We start from the raw sequence: 26,694 nt of genomic DNA on the forward strand, positions 1-26,694 counted from the left end.
AGGAGAGGCAGAGACACAGGCAGAGGGAGAAGCAGGCCCCATGCAGGGAGCCTGATGTGGGACTCAGCCCTGGGTCTCCAGGATCATGCCCTGGGCTGAAGGCGGCGCTAAACCGCTGAGCCACCCGGGCTGCCCCCGCCCCGAACAGTCATTCTTAACTCCTCTCTCTCCTTAACCCGTGCTGCTCATCACATATTGAATCCTCCTGGTTTGGGTCACTTAAATATCTTCTGAATCTGTTCTCTTCCCTTCATCTCTGGGACCACCTATCTCTCCAGCCTCTGGTTTGTTTTGTCACTTCCCAGTCCAGCACTGCAGACTCAAAGGAGGTTTCTCACACTGAACAGACTGTTTCCTACTCAGTGCCTTTGTAGTACCCTTTCCTCTACCTGGAATGCCCTTCTCTCTTCATTCGGCTAATTTCTACTTCTTTAAAACAAAGGTCAGCATCTCATTCACTCTTCACCCTCACAAAAATCCACAGAGTGCCTGTCAGGGGGCACTAGGTTGGGTTGTGGATGGTCACAGACATGGTGGTGTCTGTCCTCCAGACCGGGGGTGTTCATGGTCGATATATGAGAACAGCAGGAGGGAGCATTTAAAGAGAGGGGTCATCTACCTCCTTCTAGAAGCTTCCTCTGAGTCCTCATCTCAGGCTAAGATTAGTACCTCTCTGTTGCGCTTCCATCATGCTCTGCATTATGTTACCATGGCAGCAACCCCATGGCATTAGTTTTCTTCTCCCTGTCTGGCTTCCCTAAGGATGGAGGCCTCCTATTTGTCCTCACAGCCTCAGTGCCTGGCCATGCAATCAACCGAGCACATGTTTGCTGAAAGAAGGACAGTGGTGGAAAGAAGGGGCAAGGGGAGCTAAAAGATGTGGAGCCAAGACCTTAGATCATTGCAACCTCTGCTTCTGCTGCTTCAGTAATACCTCTACCCGCTGCTCAGAACTAACTTGATTTGTTCATGCTCGGAGACTTAATTTTTTACCCCCTGCATAAAAGCCACAGTAGGTAAGGCCACTGTCGAGTGAGCAGAGTGCTTAATGGAATTACATGTCCGTGTTCTTAGAAATCTTAACCTAGAAGAAAGTCTGCAGTTTCCAAGGGCATGCTTTTGAGATATCTCTTAAAATAGGAATCATTTACAACATAAGTGTGGTTTTGGGCTCCGAGAGGAGATGGTGGGGTGGGAGGGAGAAAGAGAAAGGGAGAGACAGGAAATCCACATGGTATACGTGGAAAAGTCTGTTGGTGTTCCGAACAATGAAGAATAGGGTCTTAGAGAAACTAACTTTGCTGGGTAGGCTCCTTAGAGATGTGTCAATCAATCCTGCACACACAGGAAGCTCAGGAGCCTGCTCAAGATCAGTCATGTGGAGCAGTACATTAAGTCCAAGGAGTGAGAGGAACCCAGATGGTGTTGAATTACCCCTCTTAGGCTGCTGCAGGTATAATCACAGTAAATTATGGACTACCTCCGGCCCGTGTGGCTCTAACAGACAAAACCACATTTACCTTATAGTTTCTGCAGGAAGGGTTGAAGGCATTGGTTCCACAGACAAACAAAGTATCCTCGTTTTTCTTCAGAAGAACTTTAATGAAGTTGTGACACTCATCCTGAAAAATAATGCAAACTCTCTTGTATCCATCCAATACAGAAACCCATTCTTCACCAGGTACCAAGATCTGCCCATAGTAAGGTTAAAGGAAGGTGGCTGTGGAGTTCCCCTGTTAAAAATTCGAGTTTCTCCTGATGCTTACCAAAAGAGGATGTTGACAACTATGGCTTTTTTAACAGTAACTAAACACCTGGCAGAGAGAGAGGAGTGTGCATTTATGTCACAAAAGGAAGGCACGCCTGGAAATGCCAACCTCCCATCATATTAATTTTAATGCCAGATGTCCCAGGGTCCCTTGATGTGCGAGGTTCCTGGCTGAAGTGTGTTTGTATGTTGTTCTGGGACTAAAGGCACAGACCCCTGGATGTCTGCGGCAGCTTTGTTCTGAGCAATTCTTGAGCCTCCCGGAGGACGCTGGTCTGGTCGGTGCAGTGGGCTACTGGAGAGTGCACTCCAAAGAGTTGGGGCAGCCAGCTTTGTGACCACAGTCCCTAGCGCCCCTAAGTAGTTCATGATGCAGCCCTCGCAGCTGTCGTAATATCTCATCACATTAAAAGCAAACAGTTTTTGCAAATTAAAGCCTTCAATAAGTTGATGGAAAAAGCAATTACTGGGGGAGAAGGGACTAGCGCGATCCATTCCACATCACGGTCTACGGCCGGAGATAACAGTCAAGAACTTAACCCAAAGTGGCAGCTGCAGGAGAAATGAAAATTGCCTACCTTATGTTTTCCCTTCATTCTGCACGTGTCTACATCAGCCTGTCTAGATTTCCATGTCAGTTTCTGCAGGGATCAAGAAAGAAATCAATTAGAGCCCAGAGGTTGTTGCATTTGATTTTTAGAAGTAAGAGTTCCCTTGGGGAGGCGGAGGCTGAACATATATTTATTGAAAGCTTTCCGCACCCTTTCTCCATGATTAATTCACCGTAACGACAAAAGATCGGAGATGGGAACCTTTCATTTAATTTTGAACTCCTGTCTATTCATTAAACTATAGAACGATCTTCTCCTTGAGTTGAAGACGAAGGAGAAAGGAAAGAACAACAAACAACAGTGTGGAAATTTCTCATAAAATATCCAAATCAGGACGCTCATTTTGATAAAATACATGTCCCTGCCCTTTCCTTTCAGTTGATAAATCACTTTTCATAAAGCATGCCTTTTCCTTAAAATATGGAAGTCATTTACTTAAACATAAAGGGGACATTCACTTTGGGTGGACAAAGATTTAATTCAGGTTACACTCCACGTAAATTCATGGACTGAAGCGATCATCTACTTCTATGGCAGATTTTATTAACTAAAATATCTCCATGTGGAGTTAGAGGGGAAGCTTAGGTTATATTTTATGTCTGTCTGAAGTGGATAATGATCAGATTCCTGAGCCACAACAGTCAAATCAAACTTAATACTGCAAGACATGGAAATGTAACATTGAAACATTTGTGGGGCAAAATTTTACATATGAAAACTGATATTTTCCTGGACAAACATGGTAGTATTTTATTAAAGGAATTTGAAAATGACCTAAAACTCCAGACTATATATGCACACGTATTTGATGAATAAACAACAAAGCAGATAACTGTTTCCAAACATGAATTTGCCCCAAATTAGTAGGATTGCAAAAAAAAAAAAAGTTCCAAATTATTAGCCACATCGTCTCAAGCAGTGCATTTAAGATACATATTCCCTTCAAGAACTATCCTAAAACCCTTTATTTTAGAAAGATGGTTTTTAAAACCACTTACTTTGCTACAATAAATTTCTTCTGTGTGTGAGGTGTCCATATCAACAGTATAAATATGGTCCCTGTGAACAATGAGAAATTGATACAGTGTCAAACACAGGAGTCAAGACAGTTAATTTTCTCCTGAATGAGTACGTATCTCATTCGAGGTGGATAAATCCATATCCATGTTACTAGAAAACAAGACATCCACATGCAAGAAAAAGGGAATAGTTCAGCCTTCAAGAGGTGCCTCTCGATCACACTCTGCTACTTCTGATAAATTGTGGCATCTTGCTGAAAGGGGCACCTTTTACGGAAACTCTTTGCTGTCATCTCCCTCCCACCAGAACTGTAATCACTGTATGTGTGTAGCTCAGGAGAGAGGACTCGCAAAGTTAAATTGACCCAAAAACCAGAACCCAGGTGGGTTTCCCATGCCCTTTCATTATCTTCAAATCCAGGTACCAAAAACTTGCTATTCAACAAACCACATTGTTCATCATGGGGGCTAACAGAAGAGCTTGTCTCTGGCTGTTTCTCCCTGTAAAAAACATATTTCCAACCTAAGCTTCAATGATTTGATCGACAAGATGGAAGATGATAAAGGTGAAATTATTTCCAAAAAGCACTGTTTTCTTCACACAGTGATGGTCAATTAAGGTCTAAAATGTCCTTGAGCTAAAGTTTGCATTTCTTGCTCTGTTCACCTTCCTGTTTTGTGGAGAATTTGGTTGTCTTTACGATTTGCTGCCAATCTCCCCTTGGAAGGGAAGAAACAGAATCAGCAGCTCAGGTGTGGGGCTATATTTAAACATCCCCTTCTGTGTGAGCTGAGTACAAGGGCGTTTTTGTCTGGAATTCAGAAGAAAGGAAAGAAAAGAACTCACTGAACTGGGTAGATGGGGGGCTTGTGAGGGAAAGCAAAACAGCTCATTTTCCCTTGAAATAACATTGACTTTTTCTAAAACGAAGGAAGTCCTGGGGCTGCAAAATTACCCACAGCTTTAAACCAGGAGGACCTCAAGGTTCCCATGTAGACTTTCAAACTCCCTCATTACTTAAGAAAAAGTGGAGGGAGGGGGAAAGAAAAAAGAAAGGAATGATCTGCCATCAGGAGTCACTTTAATTCCCCCTCCCCCGCCTCCTTTGGAAATCTGTCTGCTACTGCTTTTAGGAAAAGTACAACAGAGAAAAATAGAAATAAAAACAGGCTTTGTCATATGAAAATAAAAGTTGGGGGCAAGGCAGTTTGCTTAGACATTTCCTTGCAACTGTGAGTGGTTGAGTGGTTGAGTGTGTGAGTGTGAGTGTGTGTGTGTGTGTGTGTGTGTGAGGGTGGTGATGGAGAGAATGGGGAGCCTGTGTTTTGTAAATTGCTGAATTGGGAAGTTTTTGGAACCTCAGCAGAGTGCCAGAATCACCCTGCCCTTTAATTTCAAGGCAGTTTTATTGCATTCGTTTATTACTTGTTCGACTTTATTGGTGGTGCTGCGGGTCAGGCTCATTATTGGGATGGAATTGCCTATTACTTTGGTATCAGGTTTGATATGACTCTAGGTTTTTCCTTGCCCTGCCTCCCCTGAAAACTTTAAGTAGGAGCTGAATATATGAATTGTAAATTAACAGCTGATTAATATGCACTGGCAATTCCTCAGAAAGCTCTCGGATTGCCCCCTCCTGGCATGACCTGTTTATGTTAATTAGCAGTTTAGAGATTAAACAAACAAAAAAACCCAGAATTTTCAAAATGGATAGTAATAAAGCAGAATTTTAAAGGGGTTCCTGCCATCAAGGCTCACTCAATCTCTGGGTTCTGGATGGGGCTTGGCTTCCGATTGCTGACACCAATTGGAAGAACCGGGCAGCCTATTTTAAAAATAGAATTCTGTGAATGAAATCTTTTGGACCACTGCAATCTTTTTCAGTAACCAAGAGATCACACTGCCCAGCAAACAGAAACCATGCTTTATGCTAAACCTAAGAAGACTAGGGTAGAGGGTTATTCCCAACTGCTGCCTGTACATCCCAGGATTCATAAGCTGCCCTAACTGAATTAAGTTATTTGAACACAAACTGACTTAATCCAAGGACTTCCTCTTCCCCCCTCCAGTGAGCAAAACTGAATTGTGTCACCGAGGTTTGAGCCTGGGGGAAGGATTTACTTTCCATCTGTCACTTGCTGCCCAGGCACCAGGATCTCTCTGGGCAGGGTTGGGAACTGAAGGGAGAGGAGAGGTCCTAAACCTGGTGGCCAGGAAACTCCTTCTTCAACAATTTTCCCAAGGGTGCGCGCTGAAGACAGGCAGCTTGGGTGTAGAGTGAAAACCAACGTGTTAGCCCAAGGGTGTTGCAGATTTGACCTTTAATGAGAGGCAGGTCTGTTTTACAGTTTTTAAAAAATGAATGTGTGTCTCTCCTTTGGCCCTTTACATTTCTCATCTCGAGGGGGTGGGGGGTTAGGGTAACTCTGTCTTAGTTTTAATGAGCTGGAATAACGGTCACTTTTAAGTTTGCACAGCATGTTGCTCCTAACGCAGGCACGGCCCTGGACCTGCAGCCTGCACCCACACTAGATCATCAGGTGCCAGGGCAGCCCATTTTACTATTTTTCCCCCTAGAGACTCCATTGCAGAGTGAATCATTACTAGAAGATTCTTGACTCAACCTATTTCTTACAGATTCAGTGTTTAATCATTTGTTTTGACCAGCCTATAGATTAATTGACTAGAAGTGTAATCTTCCAGCCCTACTACATTTAGGAATCTAAAAGTGATACTTAAGAAGGAGCTAAGCTGATACTCTTTCAGAGAGGCACCTCCTGAGGACCTCATTGCAACGCTTGCTGATGAATAACCACACTGGCCCTGTTTTCAGGCAAAGCCTGGTAGAAAGTTACTGCCAGGACAGACAGTACTACCACCTGTCCTCCTCAGTAGGCCGCCCCGTACCAGGAGTACATACCCAGTTTCTAGAGCAAGGCTGCCCCACTTCAAATCCTACCCTTGTCATTTCTGGTCCAAGCATTTCACCTCTGTGTACCTTGGCTTCTTCCTGTAAGGCATGTTCCTTCACTGAACTAGGGCTCTTTTCCAGGATTGAATGAATTAACATTTCTAAAGAACTTACATAACACAATTTACATAGCACATACAACCAGATATGTACCATATACGTATTGAAGTAAATTGCTGAAAAGTGCCTTGGCATTGCTCCCTGGGACATCTATGGGGTACTTGCAGGATGCTGTAATGTGGCCAGTGGTTTGTGGTTTATGTTGCATAGCTTGCCATTTGGGAACACCTAAGTGCTTTAGAAGAATGAAGCACCGTTGTTATTTACCTGTTTCTTATCCATGCTCAGAGCCATACAAGTATCACAGACGTAAATCTTTATTTCTTCTTCCATGTTAAGTGATTAATCAGTCTAGACCCAGGTTAAGATCGCAGTGGAATCCCACAAGATAGTATTCCTTGTTGCTTTTCCATTCAGAATTTTGTTGAATGAACTATGCACCTCCCAAACTGGGGATCATACAGTGTTAGAATCCCAAGGGACTTCTTAAAGTAATCTAATGTCTCATTTGAGAGAGGACACATGGCCAGAGAAGTTGTGGTCCAGGTCACTTAAGAATAGAATTAAGACAAAAGCCTAAATCCCTGTGAGCCGTGTTTAGGCTGTATTCTTGCCAAGCCACTCAGCCTTAAGACATGGTCTGCTTAAATGACATTACACAGTGGATGAGCATTTTCTTACTAGATCCAAATCAAACACTCTTCTAAAATCAGTGCCACCGTCATTCTATTACAGTAATGGCATATACTATATATTCACTACGAAGTTACGAACAGGCTTAATATACACCCACGCACACACTGTATAATACATGTTTACACATTCAAGTTAATTTAACAAGTATCAAGGAGAGAAGTACTCTACTGGTTTCGTGAGTAGATATTTGCAAATATGGTCAAGACAGACAGTGGATTATTTGAGTCTAAGCTCCAAAATAGGCAAATACTTCCATCCAAATCCACCTAAAGTTAAACAGACACAAAATCTTGAAAGCATGATTGCTGGACAAACTAAAGTAGCCTTTAAATTAAATAACACACTGTTTGGTAACGTCATGATCTTCAAACTGATGCATCACGAGCACATTCAGATCTTGGGGCCTTCGGATACTCTGAGGGCAGATGTGAGGGAAAGGCCACTCACCTAGCAGCAATGTAGAGGGTTCTGTTCATGATCATAATCATCTGGATGTCCAGTCTGTGCCTCTGTGTGGTGTTCCGTCCTGGCTTGTGGCCCACAAACACCGGATACTGTTTTGTATCTGTGAAAAGAAGAGATGGGGCAAGAGAGGGAAAGGAAATCAAGCCAAGAATTGACAGGGCAGGGAGAGGAGAGGCGGGGGGGGGAGGGGGGGGGCGCACAGCCACAAAACAAAACCATACTTAAGTCGGCCCATGCCACCACTTTCCATTTCCAACGAGTCTGTTATTTTAGGAAAGCCTGTGATAGACGGGTGCTCTTTGAGGACGATCAAGTTACAGTCTCATTTCCAGTGATAATAAGCCTGGACTTCTGTTTCTCAGTGTCACAATTTCTGACTTGTCCCTCTTTTGGGGGGTTAAACTTGCAAGTGAACCCTTTACATGAAGGTGCTCTTTTCTTCCAGTTTTCTTTTCATCTTCTTTAGAGTGCTAAGCCTGAGAGGCAGCCTGCCAAAGATCTTGTCTCCGGACAAAACTATTTCAAAGCAGCTTTCCCATCAATCACCACAAAGGCAATGTGGTCTGGAGGCGAGAACCCTCGTCCAGGAGCCAGAAGAAAAATACAGTCTCCACAGGCGTCCACTTGGAATAATCTACTATTGAAGGCAGCTCCGCTAGCTTGGTTGGCATTCTAGGAACTGTGGGAAGTTCACTCTTGAGTTGAGCAATTGGCTAATCTCACACAAGTCGAGGCTTTAATGGGACGGGGTCACACTGAGTGTAGCCAGTCGGGTGATCTGGAATATCCCCTGACTTGGGAGAGTCATGAACAGATTTCTGCGTTCCTACACTTCTCTTTAGCTAAGAGTGGGCAATTTATAATAACACATGACCTTTATAAATACCTACATCTCAAAAATCTCTCTGCCTTTAAACATACAATCTCCAGAGCACTGGCAATCCTCCAAGGAAACTCAGAAGGAAAGAAGGATGAGTCACATTTAAAAACGCTTTTTGGGGGGTGGGGGTGGGGTGTAAATAATGACTGGAAAACCATTCACAGATTTATACTCAGACCCCTACACCATAATCCCCTGTGGTATCTGAGCATTACTCATAGTGCATATCAGAGAGCCTTGGTATATTTTACTCACAGTCAAGCTCGGTATGGGTCTATCTCGTGCTTTACCCATTCATCAAGGAGCATGCTAAAACAATTCATGTCTCTACTGTCAAGGATTTGAGGATCCACTGACATTTCATTTTCAGCAGCATATTTGGGCAAGGGGCTCTTCTTTACAGGGGCACCAGAGATAGATTCCGTGTCCCAAATGGGGATTGATAAATGTGTATCGAGATTTGGTAGCTTGAGTCAGGTGGTCCACCACTTCAATGATTTCAAACTACATAATTTGGTCCTTACTCACGCCCTGACTTTTGTTTGCTTATTGTTTTCTATGCCAGGTCTTAGCCAGTTCACCTTCGTGTAAAATTATTTCCCTTTTCAAAGACTGTCCAGCAAAAGCCAGGCATTGATAGATCTCCTTAGTGTCCCCTATAAATGCTAAAGATTTTCCCCAGGGTTTGTTCAGTGTTTGTTTTAGGATGGCTACTGAGAAAATGGATATTTGGGTAAAAGGGATCCCTTTTTTTTACCTCTTGCTGTGATAAAATAGTTTGGCTTTTGGAGGGAAGGAAATGAAGTAGTACATTGGCTGTCCGGTCCCACCTACAGGTAGGACTTCTCTTACGTAGTCAACTATCCTCTTAATCACGTGGCTTTCTACTCTTCATGATAAAGTGGAGACCAAAAGAAAGTTATAAATAGTTGAAACAGGTCCACTGTGAATTCAGAGTCCAACAATGATAGAACTTGTAAGTCTGAAGGAAAAGTTCATTTTTGTCCCTAAGTACTCCAAAACAGTGGTCTTCTTTCCTGTTCTCATCTTGAAGAAATGCCCATGCATTAACCACACACAAAAATGTGTGCTCCGAGCAATACCCAGATGGTAATGATACTCTCCCACAGCTGGCTTTCAGGCACGATGGAGGATGGCCTGAGGCTTCATCAGAGGTACTGAGGAACGTTTCAAATCCTCACACACGGGTTCATACACGTGTCGCCACAACAGTACTTAACGAAGTTATGGAACAGCCATGTCACCAATTTGATGAGACATCTTTGTCATCTACTAACAAGTCTCCTATTTTATTAAATTTCAGAAAAATTTTGGTGTTTGGCTGGTTGATGCAGCCTGAAATGCCCACAGAGGGAGAGAATGACAGTAAGATTGTGGATACTTACAGTTGCCATGCGAAATACTGATTGGCTCAGAATCTTCTGGGAAACCAGCCCCAGCAAAGTGTAGCAGTGTGAAATATAGCAGCAAGGCTTCTGACCTCATAGTAGTTCAGCGGGGAGACTTTATTTCTCTACTTCACCCTGCCAAAGAGCAAAGAAGGAATTTTTTTTTTTTTTTTGCAAGTCAGCTTTATTCACCTCCATAAAATGAAATAGCCTTGCAGATAAATTTAGGAGAAAAGGGGCCTCTGCCTTGTATCTTTTCCATTGTGAATTCTCGGATTATTGTGTTTTACATAGAAATCTGTATCCATTAACCCCTGTACCCTCCTTCCCCGCGCATCTGAACACATGACCCAGAGCCGTCTTAGTTCCTTTGTCCTGAACTATTTTAAAGCCTTTATAGGTGGCTATTTCACAATTACAAAACTGCATTCCAAAAAGTGTGGACAACTGAGAAAGCATTTTTTTTTCTTTTTAATGTAAATACTTTTCTTCTCAGCAGGTTTAGGGCAGCATGCCATCCCCCAGACATGTTTTATTTGCCAGCTCCAGATCTTTTCACAAATTTGTTGCCGATATTGGAAAAATTAGGAGGTTTCTAATAAAAATCAGGATATCTGACAGGTGGACCTAAATGACTATTCCCTTCGGGCACTGCCCTGGACCCCCAACACACATGCACCTGTGTGCATGCACGGATCCCCCCCCCCCCCCCATAACAGGCCCTGTTGGCTAATTTCTGTTATCTGCTTGACTCCTTAGTTGAAATGTTCACCCTTGGTTTACATCATTCCACAGTAATTCTAGAATGACCTTAGACATAAATAAAGTCACACAAGCTATGTTTAAAAAAGAAAGAAATGGATCCTTTTAGACTAAAGAATACCATTGGGAGACTCTGAAACCACATCCTGAAATAGTATTTTTTAAGATTTTACTTATTTATTTAAGAGAGAGAGAGAGGGAGAACAAGCAGGGAGAGGGGCAGTACAGAAGGACCAACAGACTCCCCACGGAGCAGGGAGCCTGACAGCTCCATCCCAGGACCCCAGGATCATGACCGGAGTCTAAGGCAGATGCTTAACCCACTCAGCCACCCAGGGGCCGCCTGAAATGGTACTGTTGATTTAAAAAATGATATCTCTGTACATTTTAGTCTGAAACACTGCCTTGCAATGAAGCAGTAGTGAATAAAAATGCCAGATATACCATTCTGCCCAGCTGTATTTTCTTAAAGATGCTCTTTATGTGTAGAAAATTCTCCTAAGTCTTAGAAATAAAAGCAATCCCATGTGGGGCCGCTGGATACAGTGAAAGAAGGCTCATAATACAGTAAGTATTGCATAATTTTCGGGCATATTTCAAGGAAGTGTTGATCTATAAGGGAAATAATGTAAAATGGGGATATCTTTTCATCTTTCCAGAGTGATAAAGCCTTTGAAGTAGCCTGCCAAAGATGATCTTTTTTGAACAAAGCTATTTTACAGGAGTCCATCAATCATTTAAGATTTGTGTGTAGAAAAGTCAAACTTAGTAACTTAGATCTCTTTGAAAGTTAATTTGGCAAACAAACTGCTAACTTACGCTTTTTAGAACACCACTTAATATTAGATACCTATGTCTCTCTTTTTCATGCCAAAAAAAGCATTAACAAGTCCCAAGTGTTGCATCGCAACTTATGATTTCACAGACACAGCTGGGGCTTAATCATTTCTTCAATTGAAAAGTACACATTAATTAATTTGCTTTCTCTTGAAAAAGAGGGAGAGAGTTTGAGAGAAAAGGCTGAGCAATTCCATATCTCCATCTCAGATGCGGAAATTAAACTTTAAATGATGACTTGCTCACAAGGGCAATCCATTAGCAAGAGACGTAAACATATATTTATAGACAGGTTAAAAGCGATTGACTATCCATTCGTTCATTTGCAGGTTCTTCCTATTCTGGAGACTCTGAACCCAAAGGGAAGAAGCTCTGAGGTCCCCTTGTGTGCTTCTCATGGCATCTGTTCAGTATAACACTAAAGAGGGAAAATCAGTCACCGGAGTAAGACAGACATAAACCAGATCCCAGTCAGCTGTTACATTTTAGATGAGAAAGTACCCGAGCAAGGGGAAGTGGCAACATTTACCAAGGGCTCAAGAGCAGTATTACAGCATAATACAGAAGGAGATTGCCTCAGAGAGTTTGCAGCATGTGATGGAAGAGTAATGGAGACTCACAATGCTGATTCTCATTCTTTTAGAAACTTTGGGAAATAGAATGTATACTTTTAAAGATTAATTTGTCTCCTCGACATGACAAATGAATCTCTGGTCTTCCACAATTGACATTCATCTTTGTACAAATGTCCTACAAACTAACGAGACAGAGCCCAGCTATTTCACTGTATCTCCTAATTTTCGTGTTTCCTATCTTAAAATTTCACATTTCCTATCTTAACCATGTGCCATCCCCAGAAGCTGGCAGGCAGGGCAGGTGCCTGCAGGAGAAACCTCTTCTACACTCCAGTGGCTTCCTTTAATCCTTATACCCAGCCAGGATCATGGCTGAGGTGGGGTATTTAAAGATCTCCAGGTTTACAGCAGGGCCCTGTGCCAGGAAAAATAGCTGTTTTATGTGTCTTTCTATCATCATATCATCAGGTTGTTAACATGTACATCATATGGGAGGAAGCATTCTGGAGGTACCTTGGGCCGTCCACACGAATACTTTACAGTTGTCTTCGGCTGAGGTTTTGATGTATTGTTTCCCTCCTACACAACTTTGGGCTCTAACCCTTGTAAATATGTAGACAATATATTTTCTTGTTGAAATGATTACTTTGTGGAGAGATTCCAATTCAATCACATTGTCATTTCCCATTCTGTGGAATGCAGGCTGGGTTTCCCTGCTAAGTCCACAACGGTGCAGACATACAGACATGCCTCGAGCCTAGGAGAACAAAAAACAAACAGGAACTTGCCCCTAAATTTAAAACTCTTAAGTTAGCTGGGCTGCTTCAGTTAAAGAGGTTGTTCAGGTCATCTTGGAGACTGTCAACAGCGCTTCCCACATACAGCGTATTTCTAGGCATCTGTAGCCATTTGCCCATTTCCCTCTCTGTGACCGAGCTTGTATATAGGCTGAACAGGACTTCGACTTCAGCAGATATCCAGACAATTAGATAATGGGAAGACTGTCAGTGAGGATTCTACACAAAAACATTTACTTCAAAAAGAAGCCCATTATGCCTGAATTTCCAGTCTCATGGTCTCAAATTTCCGCTATTCTGAGCCTGAAGAGACATGGCTTTTGTAAAATACACCATTACTCTAAAGTTATAACCCTACTCCTCTGTAACCTGCAGTATTTGTGGAAAACCTTAAGAGCATTCTTAATTTTAATAGGCATCTGCTAGGTGAATTTATTAGATCTATTTGGATTCATCTAAAATTAATTACATGACTTTACTCTGAGTCACATGGGCAAGAATTGTGTTGACTTACTGCATACTCTCAGCCCAGCTAAAAATTCTCTTCTACTGTAATTTTTCCCCTACAGTTTTTAAGACCAGACTGAGTTAACAGAGCCGTGGCGCACAGATAGTGTTGTGGCTATTGGCTGCCATGAGCTGAAGGGTCTGTGCAGAATGCTGACTGGCCAGGAAACCAGCCTTCAGTATTCCGGATTGAGGGCCATACAAAGGGGGCTGGAAGGAAGTCTGTCTGAAAACCCCATGACTACATTCATGTTGATATTTGTTCCTTAAAATGATCAAATATTTTCAGTAATTGGAGCTTCCATCCACCTCCCTCCCCCATACCCTTGTTATATAGCAGGTCATTGTGTCAGCAAAACATGAAGCAAAGGGGATGTCACTAGAACTGGGAATGATTATGAAGTCAGAAAATGAGGTCACAAATTGCCGTGTCCTACTTCTGATTTCAGGTTACTTTCATAAGTGCCACGAGGACTGGTGAACCACGACAAGCATGTACAGCCAGGGTACCACTCACGCTTAACCGCAGTACTAGTTCCAATCCTCTGCCCAGCTACTCCCCCAAAGCCTGTCCTGGAAAATTGTACTCGGGCTCATAAACTGGTAGGACTTGGCCGTAGCTTGGCTTACAGAGCAGAAAAAAACCTAAATTAGTTGCTAACATTTCGGGGGGTGGGGTGGAGAAGGAGATTTAACATAGAACTCTGGGTTTCTGGCTTCTTAAAAAAAGAAAATCAGAGATCTGCCTTTGCTAGCCAACATTTCACATGGTCAACACTCTGGAGCCGAGTGGTGGCTGCCCAAAGGAGAGCAGCTAGTCCTCTGCAGTTGGAAACATTCCCACTACTTTCCATTGTCTTAGGAATCCTCTTCACCCGCTAAGCTCACCTGTCTGACTCCTGAAGGCTCCGAGGCAGCCTCCATGCCACTGAGGAAGAGCACATCAGCGCTGCTACATGAGTTAGTTTGCTTGTTCGGACCTTAGCAGTTACCGGTCAGTCTTAGCAAATGAACCTGGTGGGACCCAATGTCTGTACACACAAGTGAACGGATGTTGCTTGTTTTAAAGACCCAAATGGGTTGTTTCGCACCCTGTGGACACATGCAATCAGCAGCCCAGTACACTTGCCCCTGCACCTGGACTTGGCTGTATGGATACAACTTGTGGTACAATCTTCCAGTATGTTGACATCCAGTGAACGTTTTAATACCAAGCGTTAAAAACAGGAAAAAGAATTTATCTGGAATATTGCAATTGCAAAATACTCTCGATAATAACTTTAAGTATGTCCTAGGAATAAAGAGGATAATTGTAGTGGCAGGGTTTTTTTTCTGATGATGTACATCATTTACTACCGTGTTTCAGTAATTCTTTTAAAAAGCACACTTTGTACTGACATCATAGGAAGTTTTAAAGGTAATCAATAATTCACGCTGTCATTAATAGAAGGAAGGGCACACTAACTGGGAGACCTAGGTGAGTCACGTAGCCTTGCTGGCTCTCTTTCCTCACCTGTAATATGAAAGGATATAAAATGTAATGGCCTCTGGAACTCCTCCAGGTTCTGAGATGATATGATTCTAGGTGATTCTGCCCCAGTGACGAAGGGAGTGGGTATATGGTGGTGATTAGGGAGGGCAGGACCTGTTGTGACTTTGAACCAGGACACTCCTTTTGTGACAAGTTCCTTGAGCTAGAGCAGAGAAATCTCAGCATGTGACACCACCTAGTTTCAACATCAGGAAAAGGTTCAAGTCTCGTAAGTAGTTCTAACCTTGTCAGGGACCATAGTTGTTACCATTTAATTATATTCGGATGGCTATTTTGTTTTTTAAGATTTTACTTATTTATTTGACAGAAAATGTGCACAAGCAGGGGGAGCAGAAGATAGAAGGAGAGGGTGAAGCAGGCAGGGAGCCTGACATGGGGTTTGATCCCAGGACTCTGGGATCATGACCTAAGCCACAGGCAGATGCTTGACTGACTGAGCCAACCCAGGAGCCCTTGAATAGTTGGATTTTACACTAAGAGTGACACTTCATTTCTACTGCTCTAGCTTTTACAAAACTAAAAAAAAAAAAAAGACATATCCTATTAGCTTCAGGTCTACAACACAGCGATTTGATGAGTTTTTAAAAGATTTTATTTTATTCATGAGAGACACAGAAGAGAGGTGGAGACACAGGCAGAGGGAGAAGCAGGCTCCATGTAGGGAGCCCGATGTGAGACTCGATCCCAGGACCCCGGGATCATGCCCTGAGCTAAAGGCAGGTGCTCAACCACTAAGCCACCCAGGCGTCCTGTGATTTAATGTTTTTATACATTACAAAATGATACCCACAATCAGAGTAGTTACCTGTCTGTCACCATACGAAGTTATTGCAGTACTACTATGTTCCCTATGCTGTACATCCCATGACTGACTTATTTTATAATTGGAATTTTGAACCTTTTAATCCCCTTTGTCTTTCTCACCCATCCCCTCATGCATCTCCCCCTTGGTAACCCACAGTTTGTTTCCTATGCCTAGAAGTCTGTTTCTGTTGTATTATTTGTTCATTTATTTTGTTTCTACAATTCCACATAAGTGAAATGTATTTATCTTACTCAGTCTGACTTCCGTCACTTAGCAGAATACCCTCTAGATCCATCCATGTTGCAAATGGCAAGATTTCATCATTTTTATGGCTGAGTAATATTCCACTGTGTGCACCACTTCCTCCTCATCCTTTCTCCTGTCAGTGGACACTTGGGTTGCTTCCATTTCTTGGCTACTATGTGCCAGCTTTATGACCTCATCATCTTAGTCTTTATAACACGACTGTCTTTAAAAAACTGAATTGGAACTGGTGTAAAAGCTCCTACATGAAACCAAACTATTGGTCATGATGTAGGGAGCAGAAAGAGCAGAGGGTGAGAACATGAGGTCCTGAGTCCCACTTACCAGCTGGGACCTCTGACAAGATGCTGAAGGTCTCTGAACCCTGGGTTCCTCAGCCTTAGAGTGGGCAAAATAATGCCTCGAGTTTGGTTATGAGATAACGTTCATAAAAGTTGTGCCCCTCAATAAGTGTTTATTCTTCTGTTGTGATACTAAAAAGTTGCCTTTTATAGCTTTTCTTGGAATTTCTTAAGAAATTCTCAGCTGGGCCCTAGATTTGCAGCTGGCATTCTACCTCCTTAGTGGGAAAGGAAGCTCCCTTGTCTTGGTCCCTCTCTTTCCCTCCACTCTCACTACCCCTTTCTCCTTCTGGGTCACTAAGCTTCCAATTGGGGGTGGGCGTCTGGGAAAGGCATGAGTCAGTCTCAGAATGGCCTAACTCACATGATGTGATTTGTAAAATGTAATCCTAGCAGGCACTCGAGTGCAAAGGAAAATAACTGTGGAACACAGGAAAGGGATGGCATGGGTGTGGAGCTTTGCTGAACACCTCTGTGGGCAAGGTACCTCCACATAGTATTTTAATCACGAGACAGGCCTTCTGGTCTTAAGGCCTTATGCACACAAGGAAACTGAGGCTCCGGGGGATTAAGGAACATGTCCGGGTGGCATACGGTCAATATTTACAACCCTATCAGTAAGAAGGAGAAGTGCAGGCGTAAACCCAGGTCTGTGTGACGCCAAAGTTTATGTCCTTCCGGGACAACAAAGAAAGGGGAACAGAAGGAAGGTTGGACAAGAGAGAGTTGCTGAAAAAAAAAAAAAAAAAAAAAAGAGAGAGTTGCTGACATACATAGAAACTGCACTATTATCTTAATAGTTGAATACAGGTTGATGCATCTATGCTCACGTGGCTGGAAGTCCCTAATGGCTTCAGTAATAAAAATCTATAAAAAGGAGTACATAGTTGCTTGCAAACATGTAGACATGCAAAGGCTCATTCCACTTTATGGCCCTGTGATTGCAGGCTTAACGTGATAGAAAGATGCAAATACTTCTCAGCCACAGTTTTTGGAAAAATTGATTGGCTCGTGACAACACTGTGTTAAGTGGAACCACTTGCCTGCCATCTCCTCAGCAGTGAGGTTTTGAAGTCAGTCCATCATAGAAAACAGTTTCTGTTATGAAGGCTAAAAACAAGTCTGTCTGCTTCAGGAGCTGAGAAGATGAACAGATCTGGACACCCCTCACGTCCGAGAAAGGCACCTCTCCCAGAGAGAGGCGGGAGGGCAGGCTTTTGGTGCAGAAAATCCAGCTTGCTGAATGCTGGAGACTCATCTTACGAGAGACTGAACTGCTGATTATTCTTGCACCAGAGAGCCATTTCGAGAATTAAGGAGTGTTTAAATAGCAGGTGGCCTTCACTGGCCTAGACAGCCCTGTTTCAAGGGCCACACCACTGAGGCTGCTGCTGTCCACAGGATGCATAACTGGGCCATCAGAAAATACTTCCCAGGTGAAATGAACACCTTGGGCCCAGTGATCCTGGTTGAAACCTCTGCTCTAACCCAGTCTACATACAGGGACCATGTCCAGCCACCATCTGGGTGATACTTTCATTAAGATAGAAGGTTCATGCAAATGAGAAAAATTGCCCTGGGCTCTTAATACTCTGGTCTCCTTCTCCTCTTCTCAGCCATCAGCGGACACAGACACAGAAGCACCCATTTCAAGGGAAATGCCACAGGCCTAGCCTCAACACGTTTTGGAGAATGCTGTTGGCATTCAGTGGAGTATAATCATAAACATCGACTGTGCATTATGCCCCATTTTAGGTCTGAAACCACTGTCACAAAGGAGCAGGAAAACAGCTGTGAATTCAGAAGCCCTACGTGGAAAAAAATTTTTTTGTTGGAAAAATAAGGTCAGGGTGGAAACCTATTTAATCTTTTAAGGGGAGAAGGCAAGCCTTATCTTTCAGGAGGTTCTGTGTTATGACTGCTTTCTTTGTCTTTACCTTCCACCCTGACACACACATGCACCCCTGAGCCAGTGGTGCATTTTGCTTGGATGTTTCAGATATAGTCTCCTGACTCACTAGCACTCTGCAGGTGTGTCCATGACCTTAGCAGGCCCGAAAATATATGGCAAACTGTCTTGACCTCAAAAAGCCGCAGCAGTCCCAGCCGTGTGTAGCCATGTCACACACCGGCTTCTGGGCACCTCCCATCTTTTCAGCTTTTATAATATTGCTGAGCTCAAACATCTGCTCCAGAGGCAGAAACACATGCCCCCTTTGTTTTACTGTTAAGGAAACTGAGGCCTGAGAAGTGAAGTCACTTGCCAAGTGTGGGGCGGCTCAAAAGTGGCAAAGCTGAACAGCAGTTGAGGACTCCTGACTCCTTCACTGAGCTCTGTCCCTACATTACACTGCTTGCAGAAAAGCAGCCAAGACTCATTCATTTCTCCTGGGCTTGCTGCCTGATGTTCATTACTTCCACTGCCCAATTCCCTGCTTTCTGTTGGAAGCCAGGCTCTGTGCTAGATGCTGATGCAGACAGAGCTGGAAAGAAAGGTCTCCTCATCCCCCAGGACCGTACTCTTTAGTAGATGGACCCCGCACAGCTCCTGCCCATTGTCCCAAAATAGAATATAAAAACAAGTACCAATCCGGTTTCAGAAAGAAATAAAAGTCCTATCGGGAAGAACAGTGTCTAGAGGGTGAGGGTGCTGCAGGGATGTGCAGCTGGGATGATCACCCTAGGCCTCTGGATGGACAAAGACTTGGCCGGGTCACTGCGGACTGGCAGGTAAAGGAGGCACAAGCGGTAACTAACAGATTTCCAGCAGGACCGGGTCTAGAGAACAGTGTGTTAAAATGAGCAACTCCATGCTGATTGGATTTTCAGACACTGAAACTGGACCATTTCACTCTTTGCTTAAGGAATTTCAAATATTTGTCTAAAGTAGTGGATGGATTTTTGCACTGCACCCAGAGTTCGGGTGAAAAGAATTACAGCTGAGAATAAAGATGTATCAGATTCCTTTTTCCTTCTAAGAATATGACCCAGGAATAAGAAAGCGGGGGTGGGGGGCAGGAAGCTCTGCTGCAGAACCTCAGAATATTGGTATTAGTTCATTCGAGGTGCTGATGATCTGAGTTTTTTCTTATTACTCTCCCTAGTTTTCTGTACATTGCTAATTTCATTAAAAATGAAATAGGGCAAAAATAACAGGCCTAAATTGGAGCCACTTTCCTTTCATCCTTAGAAAGATGCTTCCAGAGTGACTTTATAAAGAGCCAACCAGAGACATCCGTGTCTAGAGTTTTCCACGAAACTTTGTCAAAATGCTGAGCTGCTTTACAACTAAACTGGAGCAATCTCTAGCCTTTGACAGGATGACTCTCCCCAGTAATTTCTCCTCAAGCTGCTTGCTCTCAGAGTAGCTAATGATAAACAGAGTCTCCCAGCCACAACTCTCACCTTGCTGCTCTGGAGCACAGGGAGGTGTTCTTCCCCTGGTTGGGGTTGGAGCAGAAGTTGGGGTTGCAGTGAGAGTTGACTTCAAACGTGGCTCCGAGAGAAATGAAAACAAACCCGCAAGTCTCTCCTCCTCAGAGCCCTGAATAAACAGCCCAAAGTCACAACATCACCATTCACACATGATTGACACTGTGACCGAGCCGAACAAATTTTTAATGCCTTTTTTGGGTAAAATAGTCTCAAAATCAGGCAGTGAAAACATTTCCTTGAACTAAACCTTTTGAATCAAGTTCTGTGGTGTTTGCTGCATTGTATCCCTTGACTCTTTCAGTGAGCCCTGATGCTCTTCCAGTAATGTGAGAGCCAAAAATAGAGTTTATATTTGACTACAAGCTTCTAATTGCATATAGAGCAACATAATATCATTTCAGGATCGGCTCCATAACAAAGCATGATATTGCCGACTGGTTCTTATCATCAGTGAAATATCTACATACACAGTGGGTTTATCTGCGTGTCTCTGTCTAGAAGCATCCAGGACAGAAATGAGATGGAAGCATTATCTCTTGAATTTCTATAATTTTCTTATATTCTTTAGGAAATTCACTTCATTTATTAAAAGGAAAAGCTAGTCCTTTTTAGTCCTGGTGAACCGGATGAAAACGGCAAACCCATACATTTAAGTGATTTAAATTTATTATTGTGTTTGGCAGATACTGCTGAATTTTCCTGAAATTGAATGAATGATATCTTCATTGGCTTTGTTCATGTTCTTCATTAGGCTGGCTTGATTTATTTAGAGCAGGTATCAGTTTGAATTGGGGTAGAGAGAGCACCATGGACTAGTTGCTTCTTTTAGAATCAAGTCAAATCTGGTGATAATGATCCCTGTAATGTTCGTTTATTTATAATGTGAAATCCTACTCTGAAAATTAATAACGATCTCCAAGCATCCTGAAAAAATATGCTTTCTTAAGGCCAGAAAGAGCAAGTTCCAGGAAATTATGGGTTTGTTTAAATGTCTCTGCCACTTAATGACGATTCCTTACATAGGTAACTTCAAATTCACTGCACAGAAACTTCGAGATTTAAAGTCCTGTTCATTGAAATGAAGCTGGTAGGCATCTGAACGAACAATTTTCATAGCCATAGTTGTTTTTGGAAAAAGCCTCATTTTTTCATAAGTTTCAAGAAAAACAAGATTTGATTTCCCTTTTCTCTAGATCTGGATGAAACTAGTTGGTTTTTGAAACAGAGGTACACAGTCCCTGGTTTGCGATTACAGAACAAAACCAAGGGAACAAATCCTGACAGCTAAATTTTTTCCTATTTATGTGGTGACAAAATTTGACCTGAACTGGCATGAGACCATCTATAGTCTTTATTTATTGCTCTTGGGATGAGTATTTATACATGTCACTGCAAAAAATATTTTTAAATTGAAATGTAGTTACCATACAGCATTATATTAGTTTCAGGTGTACGACCTTATCCTGCAGCTCTAGACATTACTCAGTGCTCACCACAGTGAGGGTAGTCACCATCTGTCACCAAACGAGGTTACTGCAATCGTATTGACTACATTCCCTATGCTCCTCGCTTCAGCTCTGTGACTTATTTATCTTGTAACTAGAGGCGCGTGTACCTCTTAATCCCCTCTATCTCCCCCATCCTCTGTCCCCCCTCCCCCCTGGCAACTACTAGGTCTCTGTATTTAAGAGTGTTTTTTTAATTTGTTTTGTTTCTTAAATTCCACATATGAATGAAAGCATATGGGATTTGTTTTTCTCTGTCTGACTTACTTCTCTTAGCATAACACCCTCTAGGTCCATCCATGTTGTTGCAAATGACAAGATTCCATTCTTTTTTATGGCTGAGTAGTATTCTGTACACACACACACACACACACACACACACACACATATAGGCACCATCTCTTCTTTATCCATTCATCATATACTTGGGCTGCTTCCATATCTTGGCTGTTGTAAATAATGATCCACTCCAAAAAATATTAATGGTTTGGTTACTGGACGTTGTTCCCACTGGGGTATATGTCCCATGTCACTTCTCTAAAATCTGAAAAATTAAAAATTCTGAAGTCCATCTATTGCAAAAGTTTCGAGAAAGAGACTGTGGAACTCTATTCCTTGGTCCCTGAAGAGACTTAAAACAGGATAAAAGACAAGAACAAAGGAGATGCTTTAGAGCATAATTCACAACCCTGGCTTTGCTAAACCCAGAAGTTCTCTAATTATCCCAGGTACACTGGTGTGAGTCTCAACACGAAAAAAGTGTAATCTGATTTCTTTTTCAGTGTATCATATTATACTTGAAAGAGTAATTCAGAGATTAGGAGTTGCTGACTGAGTCATCTTGTCTTAATTTCCTCTGTCCTCCACTCAGTGACAGGCTTTGGTCCATACAAGGGACTGACAAGAACAGGCTTCCACAGAATGACTGCAGCTCACAAAGCGGAGGTGATCTTGGTAGCAACGGTCTCAAAGACTGGTGAGTGAGCAGTGACAGCCACCATCAGCAGAAGGGACGGCCTTATCTAAGCAGCAGCCCCCCACCACCCAGGTGAGAGACAATCTTCCTCCCATCCTATAGCCAACTACTCCTTCCTCTCTCTCCCTGTGTTAAATGGGTAGACTTCACAGCCATTTTTATGCAGTTAGTGGTGGTTTCTCCAAAGGAGTGTTCAGAGTGTCTTCAATTTTTTTCTCCCAGAATGACCCTGGTCATGGTTTTTGCCAGTCCCCCATAATCAGAGGGAATTGTTGGCTGGCAGTATTTGCTTTCTGTACTTGCCTTTAATTTTTAAATGCCTGCAACTTTCTTTTCATAGATAATACCAGTCCATTGAAGGATCAATTAATAAAATGAAGAATTTAATTTCAAGAATATGTTGGGAGGACAGCATTTTTCTTGTGCAACAGGTGGTGGGGTGGTAAAGGAGGAAGACCTAGTCTCTTCCCTTCTCTGAGAGCCTCCCCACAAATCGTCCCCTCCACAAACCGCCTGCCTCCTTTCCTCCTCCAAAATGGACACAGGGCATCTGGCACAATGGCAATCACTTCTAGCTGTGAGAGGACACGCAGGCAAATGGTTAACAGTAGATAACCTGGACACAAGGTTAATCGCGGCAATCCACATTATCTGGAGGGAAAACAGTACCTGGCTGTCACCAATTAACCCCCAAAGCTAAGAATGAATAAATAAATAAATCACAATTCCCATAATTAATAGCATGGCAGACAATCAGTGTAATCACTATCTGTGTGAGAGAGACCAGAATCGAGAGAAAAGTGACATTATCCAGGACTCCTGGATGCGACAAGCAGAAGCCAAAGGCCGAAGTCTTGAGGGCCCGCGAGGAGAGGCGATGTATCAGAGAGGAAGGGAGCATGAGACCAGCGCCCAGTCTGGCAGAGGTGCCCAGGCTGGTCACCCCAGGATCCCTACACACAAGTGCAGGGGAAGAAAGGGAGGCCTGGGAGTGCAGGAATGCCTCTGAAAGCTCTCCCCCTCTTACTGGACAGCGCAGAGGTCCAGCGGGGTCCCGCAGGCTTGCTCACTGGTAAGGATCCTAAGGTCTGAGCAGTAAGATGGGAAAAACACAGCTATGGACCACACGGAGAGGGAATGATGCATGAACTTGTTTTGAAAAGGAGATTCCCCAGGTTCACTTTGAATAAGTAAAAGACTAAGTAAGGAAGCACAATTTTCTACTCAAATAGCGATATTCTTCTTGTTCAGTTAACACAGTCTTTGGCTCTCGGAAGAGCAAAAAAAAAGAAAAGTCACTCTGAAGTGTTATGCAAGAGGAGGCAGATGTGTTCCTCGCATATCTATTTAATCAGCCCTTTCCAGCAGCACTAAGACATGAAAGAAAGGCTCAGTCTCCTCCAGAATCTTCAATGAGGAGGGAGCAAGGTGCCATATGGCGCCTGGGCACGATTACCTAGGCCGGGGCACTGTGTCACCATCTGAAAATGTAAGATGTGCGCATGCTCCTCCTCCCTCACCAAAGGTAGATTTGGAGATTGAGAATCACGATTAGTGATATTGCCATTTTCTGCACGTGATTTCATTCCAAAGGAGCATTGCTTTTGTATATCATGGGTTACTCCTTCAAAGTTGTGGGAGTTATCGGTGGGAACACGAGACAGGAGGAAATGTCATACCAGGGTGTTGGCATGGGGGGAGGACTTTATCTTCAGTATTTGGTTGAATAAGCAATTGCCTTTGTCAGTGGTTCCCTTACACCCATCCATCCACCCATCCATCCACCCATCCATCCATCCATCCATCCACTCAACCAATGGTGGAGTCTCAAATGTGCAGGCAAAGCACTGAGCTGGGACACGGCGGGGGACCAAGGTCAGGGGCTCCTTAGTGGGTTCCGCCCTTACAGAGCCCCCACACTGCTGTGGAAGGTCGTATAGGAATCGCTGTAACAAAGCACAGAGCTGTGAAAACACAAAATACTACAAGCTGAGATACTGATTTTACAACCAAAACACACCACATCTGTGCACCTTCTACATGCTAACCTACAACTCAGGTCGCTCCCTCCCCTGCATAAACTCTAGCAGCTCCTTACTGCATTTATGACAGAACTGAAATCACCAATCCTGGGTGCAAGAAGCACCACCTACCTCCCTGACCCCATCTCGCTCCATTCTGTCATTTCATACTCAGCTCCACCCGCCCTGCCTGGCTTTCCAGTCCTGCCTTCTGGACCTGTAGCTGCCCCCTCCTCCACCACTTGGAATTATCTCCCATTTTTCATTTGCTGGTTCACGTTTGTCATTCAGAACTCCAAGAAAATGTCACTTCCTGGGGCACCTGGGTGACTCAGTTGGTTAAGCCCTGGACTCTTGGTTTTAACTCTGGTTATGACCTTAGGGTTGTGAGATCAAGTCTGGTGTCAGGCTCACTGTTGAGCAGGAGTCTGCTTGAGATTCTCTCTCTCTCTCTCTCTCTCTCTCTCCCTCCACCCCTCCTCCCACTTGCATGCTCACTTTCGCTCTCTAAAATAAATAAACCTTTTTTCTTAAGTCATTTCTTTGAACAGACCTTCCCTGATCTTGAAAGCAACCCAATGCCTTTTTTTAAATCACATTACTCTAAATTTTTGTAGTGAATGTTTCCCTACTTGATATTTCCACATTTATATTCTTACTTGCTGTCTTTCTTCCACTGCATCAAAATGTAAGCTTGGTATGGACAAGCCCGTCTTGTTAATCATGTATCTCCATGTTCTGGAACAAAGCTTACTACACAGTGAACTTCTAACCAATATTCATTGAATAATGTGTAAATGTTAGCCCTAGAAACAACATCAGAACAATTTCTGAGAGACGGGTGTTAAAAAAGAAGTGGAGATGTAAGGAGCAAGGATGGTTTTTTTCAGACATCTGAAGAGGAACCTGGAAGACAGGAGGGAAGAGCTAAGATCAGTGGGTAGAAATCATTAAAAGGTATTTTCTGCTCAATGTAAGGAGGAACATTCTAGTAGTCCCAGGAACACAAACATGGACTGGCTTGCCCAAGGGGCAGGAGGCCAGTTGAGTGCTGGAGTGGAAGGAATATTGTCCAGGGCAGTCAGACATCGGATGTGGGGCTAGACTAGACAACATGTAAGGTCCCAATGGAGAGCCTGACTGCTTATGTTTCTTGGATCCTCTGACAAGTTCTTCCTCCCACGTACTGAGGAAGCACTGCTTAGAGCAGGAAACCACAGATGGTCCAGGAAAATCCTGCTGTTGACTCAAGCTTTTGCTGGAGGCTGCCCATATAGCTCTGTTGATGAAATAACCTGCCTGGAATCAAAGGACCAAAGAGAAAGTCCTCAGGCTTTGGCCAGGGCTTTTTCATTCAGGATCCCAGTCTGACCAGCAGCTTGTATAGGTGGTAGGTTGGTAGCCAAAAAGCGCACATAGGAGAGATGGTCATAACCTAATGAACATCACAGACACTAACCAGAGGTCTTTTGAGGTGGGAACATCTAGCATCCATACTGCCCCACCTCTTCTCAACCCTGCAAGGCTTCGAGGAAGACTTGAAGTGTGGGATCCAAAGTTAAGCTCTGGTGTGTGGCCTTCCTGGGGGTGAATGTCATCCACTGGCTTGTTACTAAGACCCTATTGCCAATGACACATAGACCCCAAGAGAGGATTTAATTCCATTCTCATCTCAATTCCCTTCCCAGTGACTCATAACTTTCTCCTGACACCAGAACAGCTGGGCCAGCCAGCTGGAGAACACATACAGATGCTGCTGGCTGGAGCTGGAGGGGGCTGTGGGGCACTCATTTGTGTGGTCAGCCCACAGTGCCTCAGTGGGCTAGAGAGTAGGGGTGTTTCCCCTTTGCAGGTAAGACTTGGGTGGGGATGTTGACTTTGTCGTGGCCCACCTCTCATCCTCAGCACATATGTGTGTCTACACTGAGCACTGTAGCTCCTCTTCTTCTACAGCTTATAGAAGGCTTATTTCTTTGGGGAATATTAGATCCTTGAGCCAGTCCATCTGGAGAAGGTATGAGAGAGAGTACTTTGGCCAGAATGTACCACCCACCCAGATATCTGGGCTTAAAACAGTTCTCAACGTAGGGAATGTGTGAAAGGCTCAGAAGTGAAATGAGGGGGTGGAGGGGAGGGTGGGGGGCAAGAAAGAGATGATCTGTTTCTGAAAAAAGGATTTAAAGCAAAGACATAAAATCAGATGAGTTGATTATGCACCAGAAAACCTGAAAGGTGTACATGTAAAATCCTCCATTCCAATGTCTTGCTTAGGCAGCATCTGGTACATTGGGGGTACTTGCTAAATATTTGTTGATTTTAATTCAAGCGGCTTTGAACCACCACTTTGAGTTCCACGGTGGTTGTGAAAGGGGCATCTTTTAAAACGAAAATGTAAATAGAAGCCAAGACTGATTTTCTGAAGTGTTGTGAAGATTCC

The 26,694-nt window shown here is 43.4% G+C and overlaps 1 protein-coding gene across 5 annotated transcripts in view; it reads right to left on the reverse strand.

The window, feature by feature from the left end:
• The window catches only part of SEMA6A (semaphorin 6A), a 126,955-nt gene that overhangs the window by 50,682 nt on the left and 49,579 nt on the right, over positions 1-26,694 (reverse strand). For 4 of the 5 annotated variants that reach the window (XM_072840621.1, XM_072840617.1, XM_072840618.1 and 1 more), the window contains 5 exons: positions 9,878-10,015; positions 7,574-7,691; positions 3,378-3,438; positions 2,347-2,409; positions 1,521-1,622 (listed from right to left, as the gene is read on the reverse strand). In XM_072840621.1, coding sequence (XP_072696722.1) covers positions 1,521-1,622; positions 2,347-2,409; positions 3,378-3,438; positions 7,574-7,691; positions 9,878-9,977 — 444 coding nt within the window. In that variant the 5' untranslated portion in view covers positions 9,978-10,015. Of the gene's footprint in view, positions 1-1,520; positions 1,623-2,346; positions 2,410-3,377; positions 3,439-7,573; positions 7,692-9,877; positions 10,016-19,725; positions 19,745-26,694 lie in introns of those variants that run through there. The other variant, XM_072840619.1, reaches the window with a different exon arrangement.

This window comes from Canis lupus, chromosome 10 (genome assembly GCF_048164855.1).
Source record: "Canis lupus baileyi chromosome 10, mCanLup2.hap1, whole genome shotgun sequence".
NCBI lineage: Eukaryota > Metazoa > Chordata > Mammalia > Carnivora > Canidae > Canis > Canis lupus.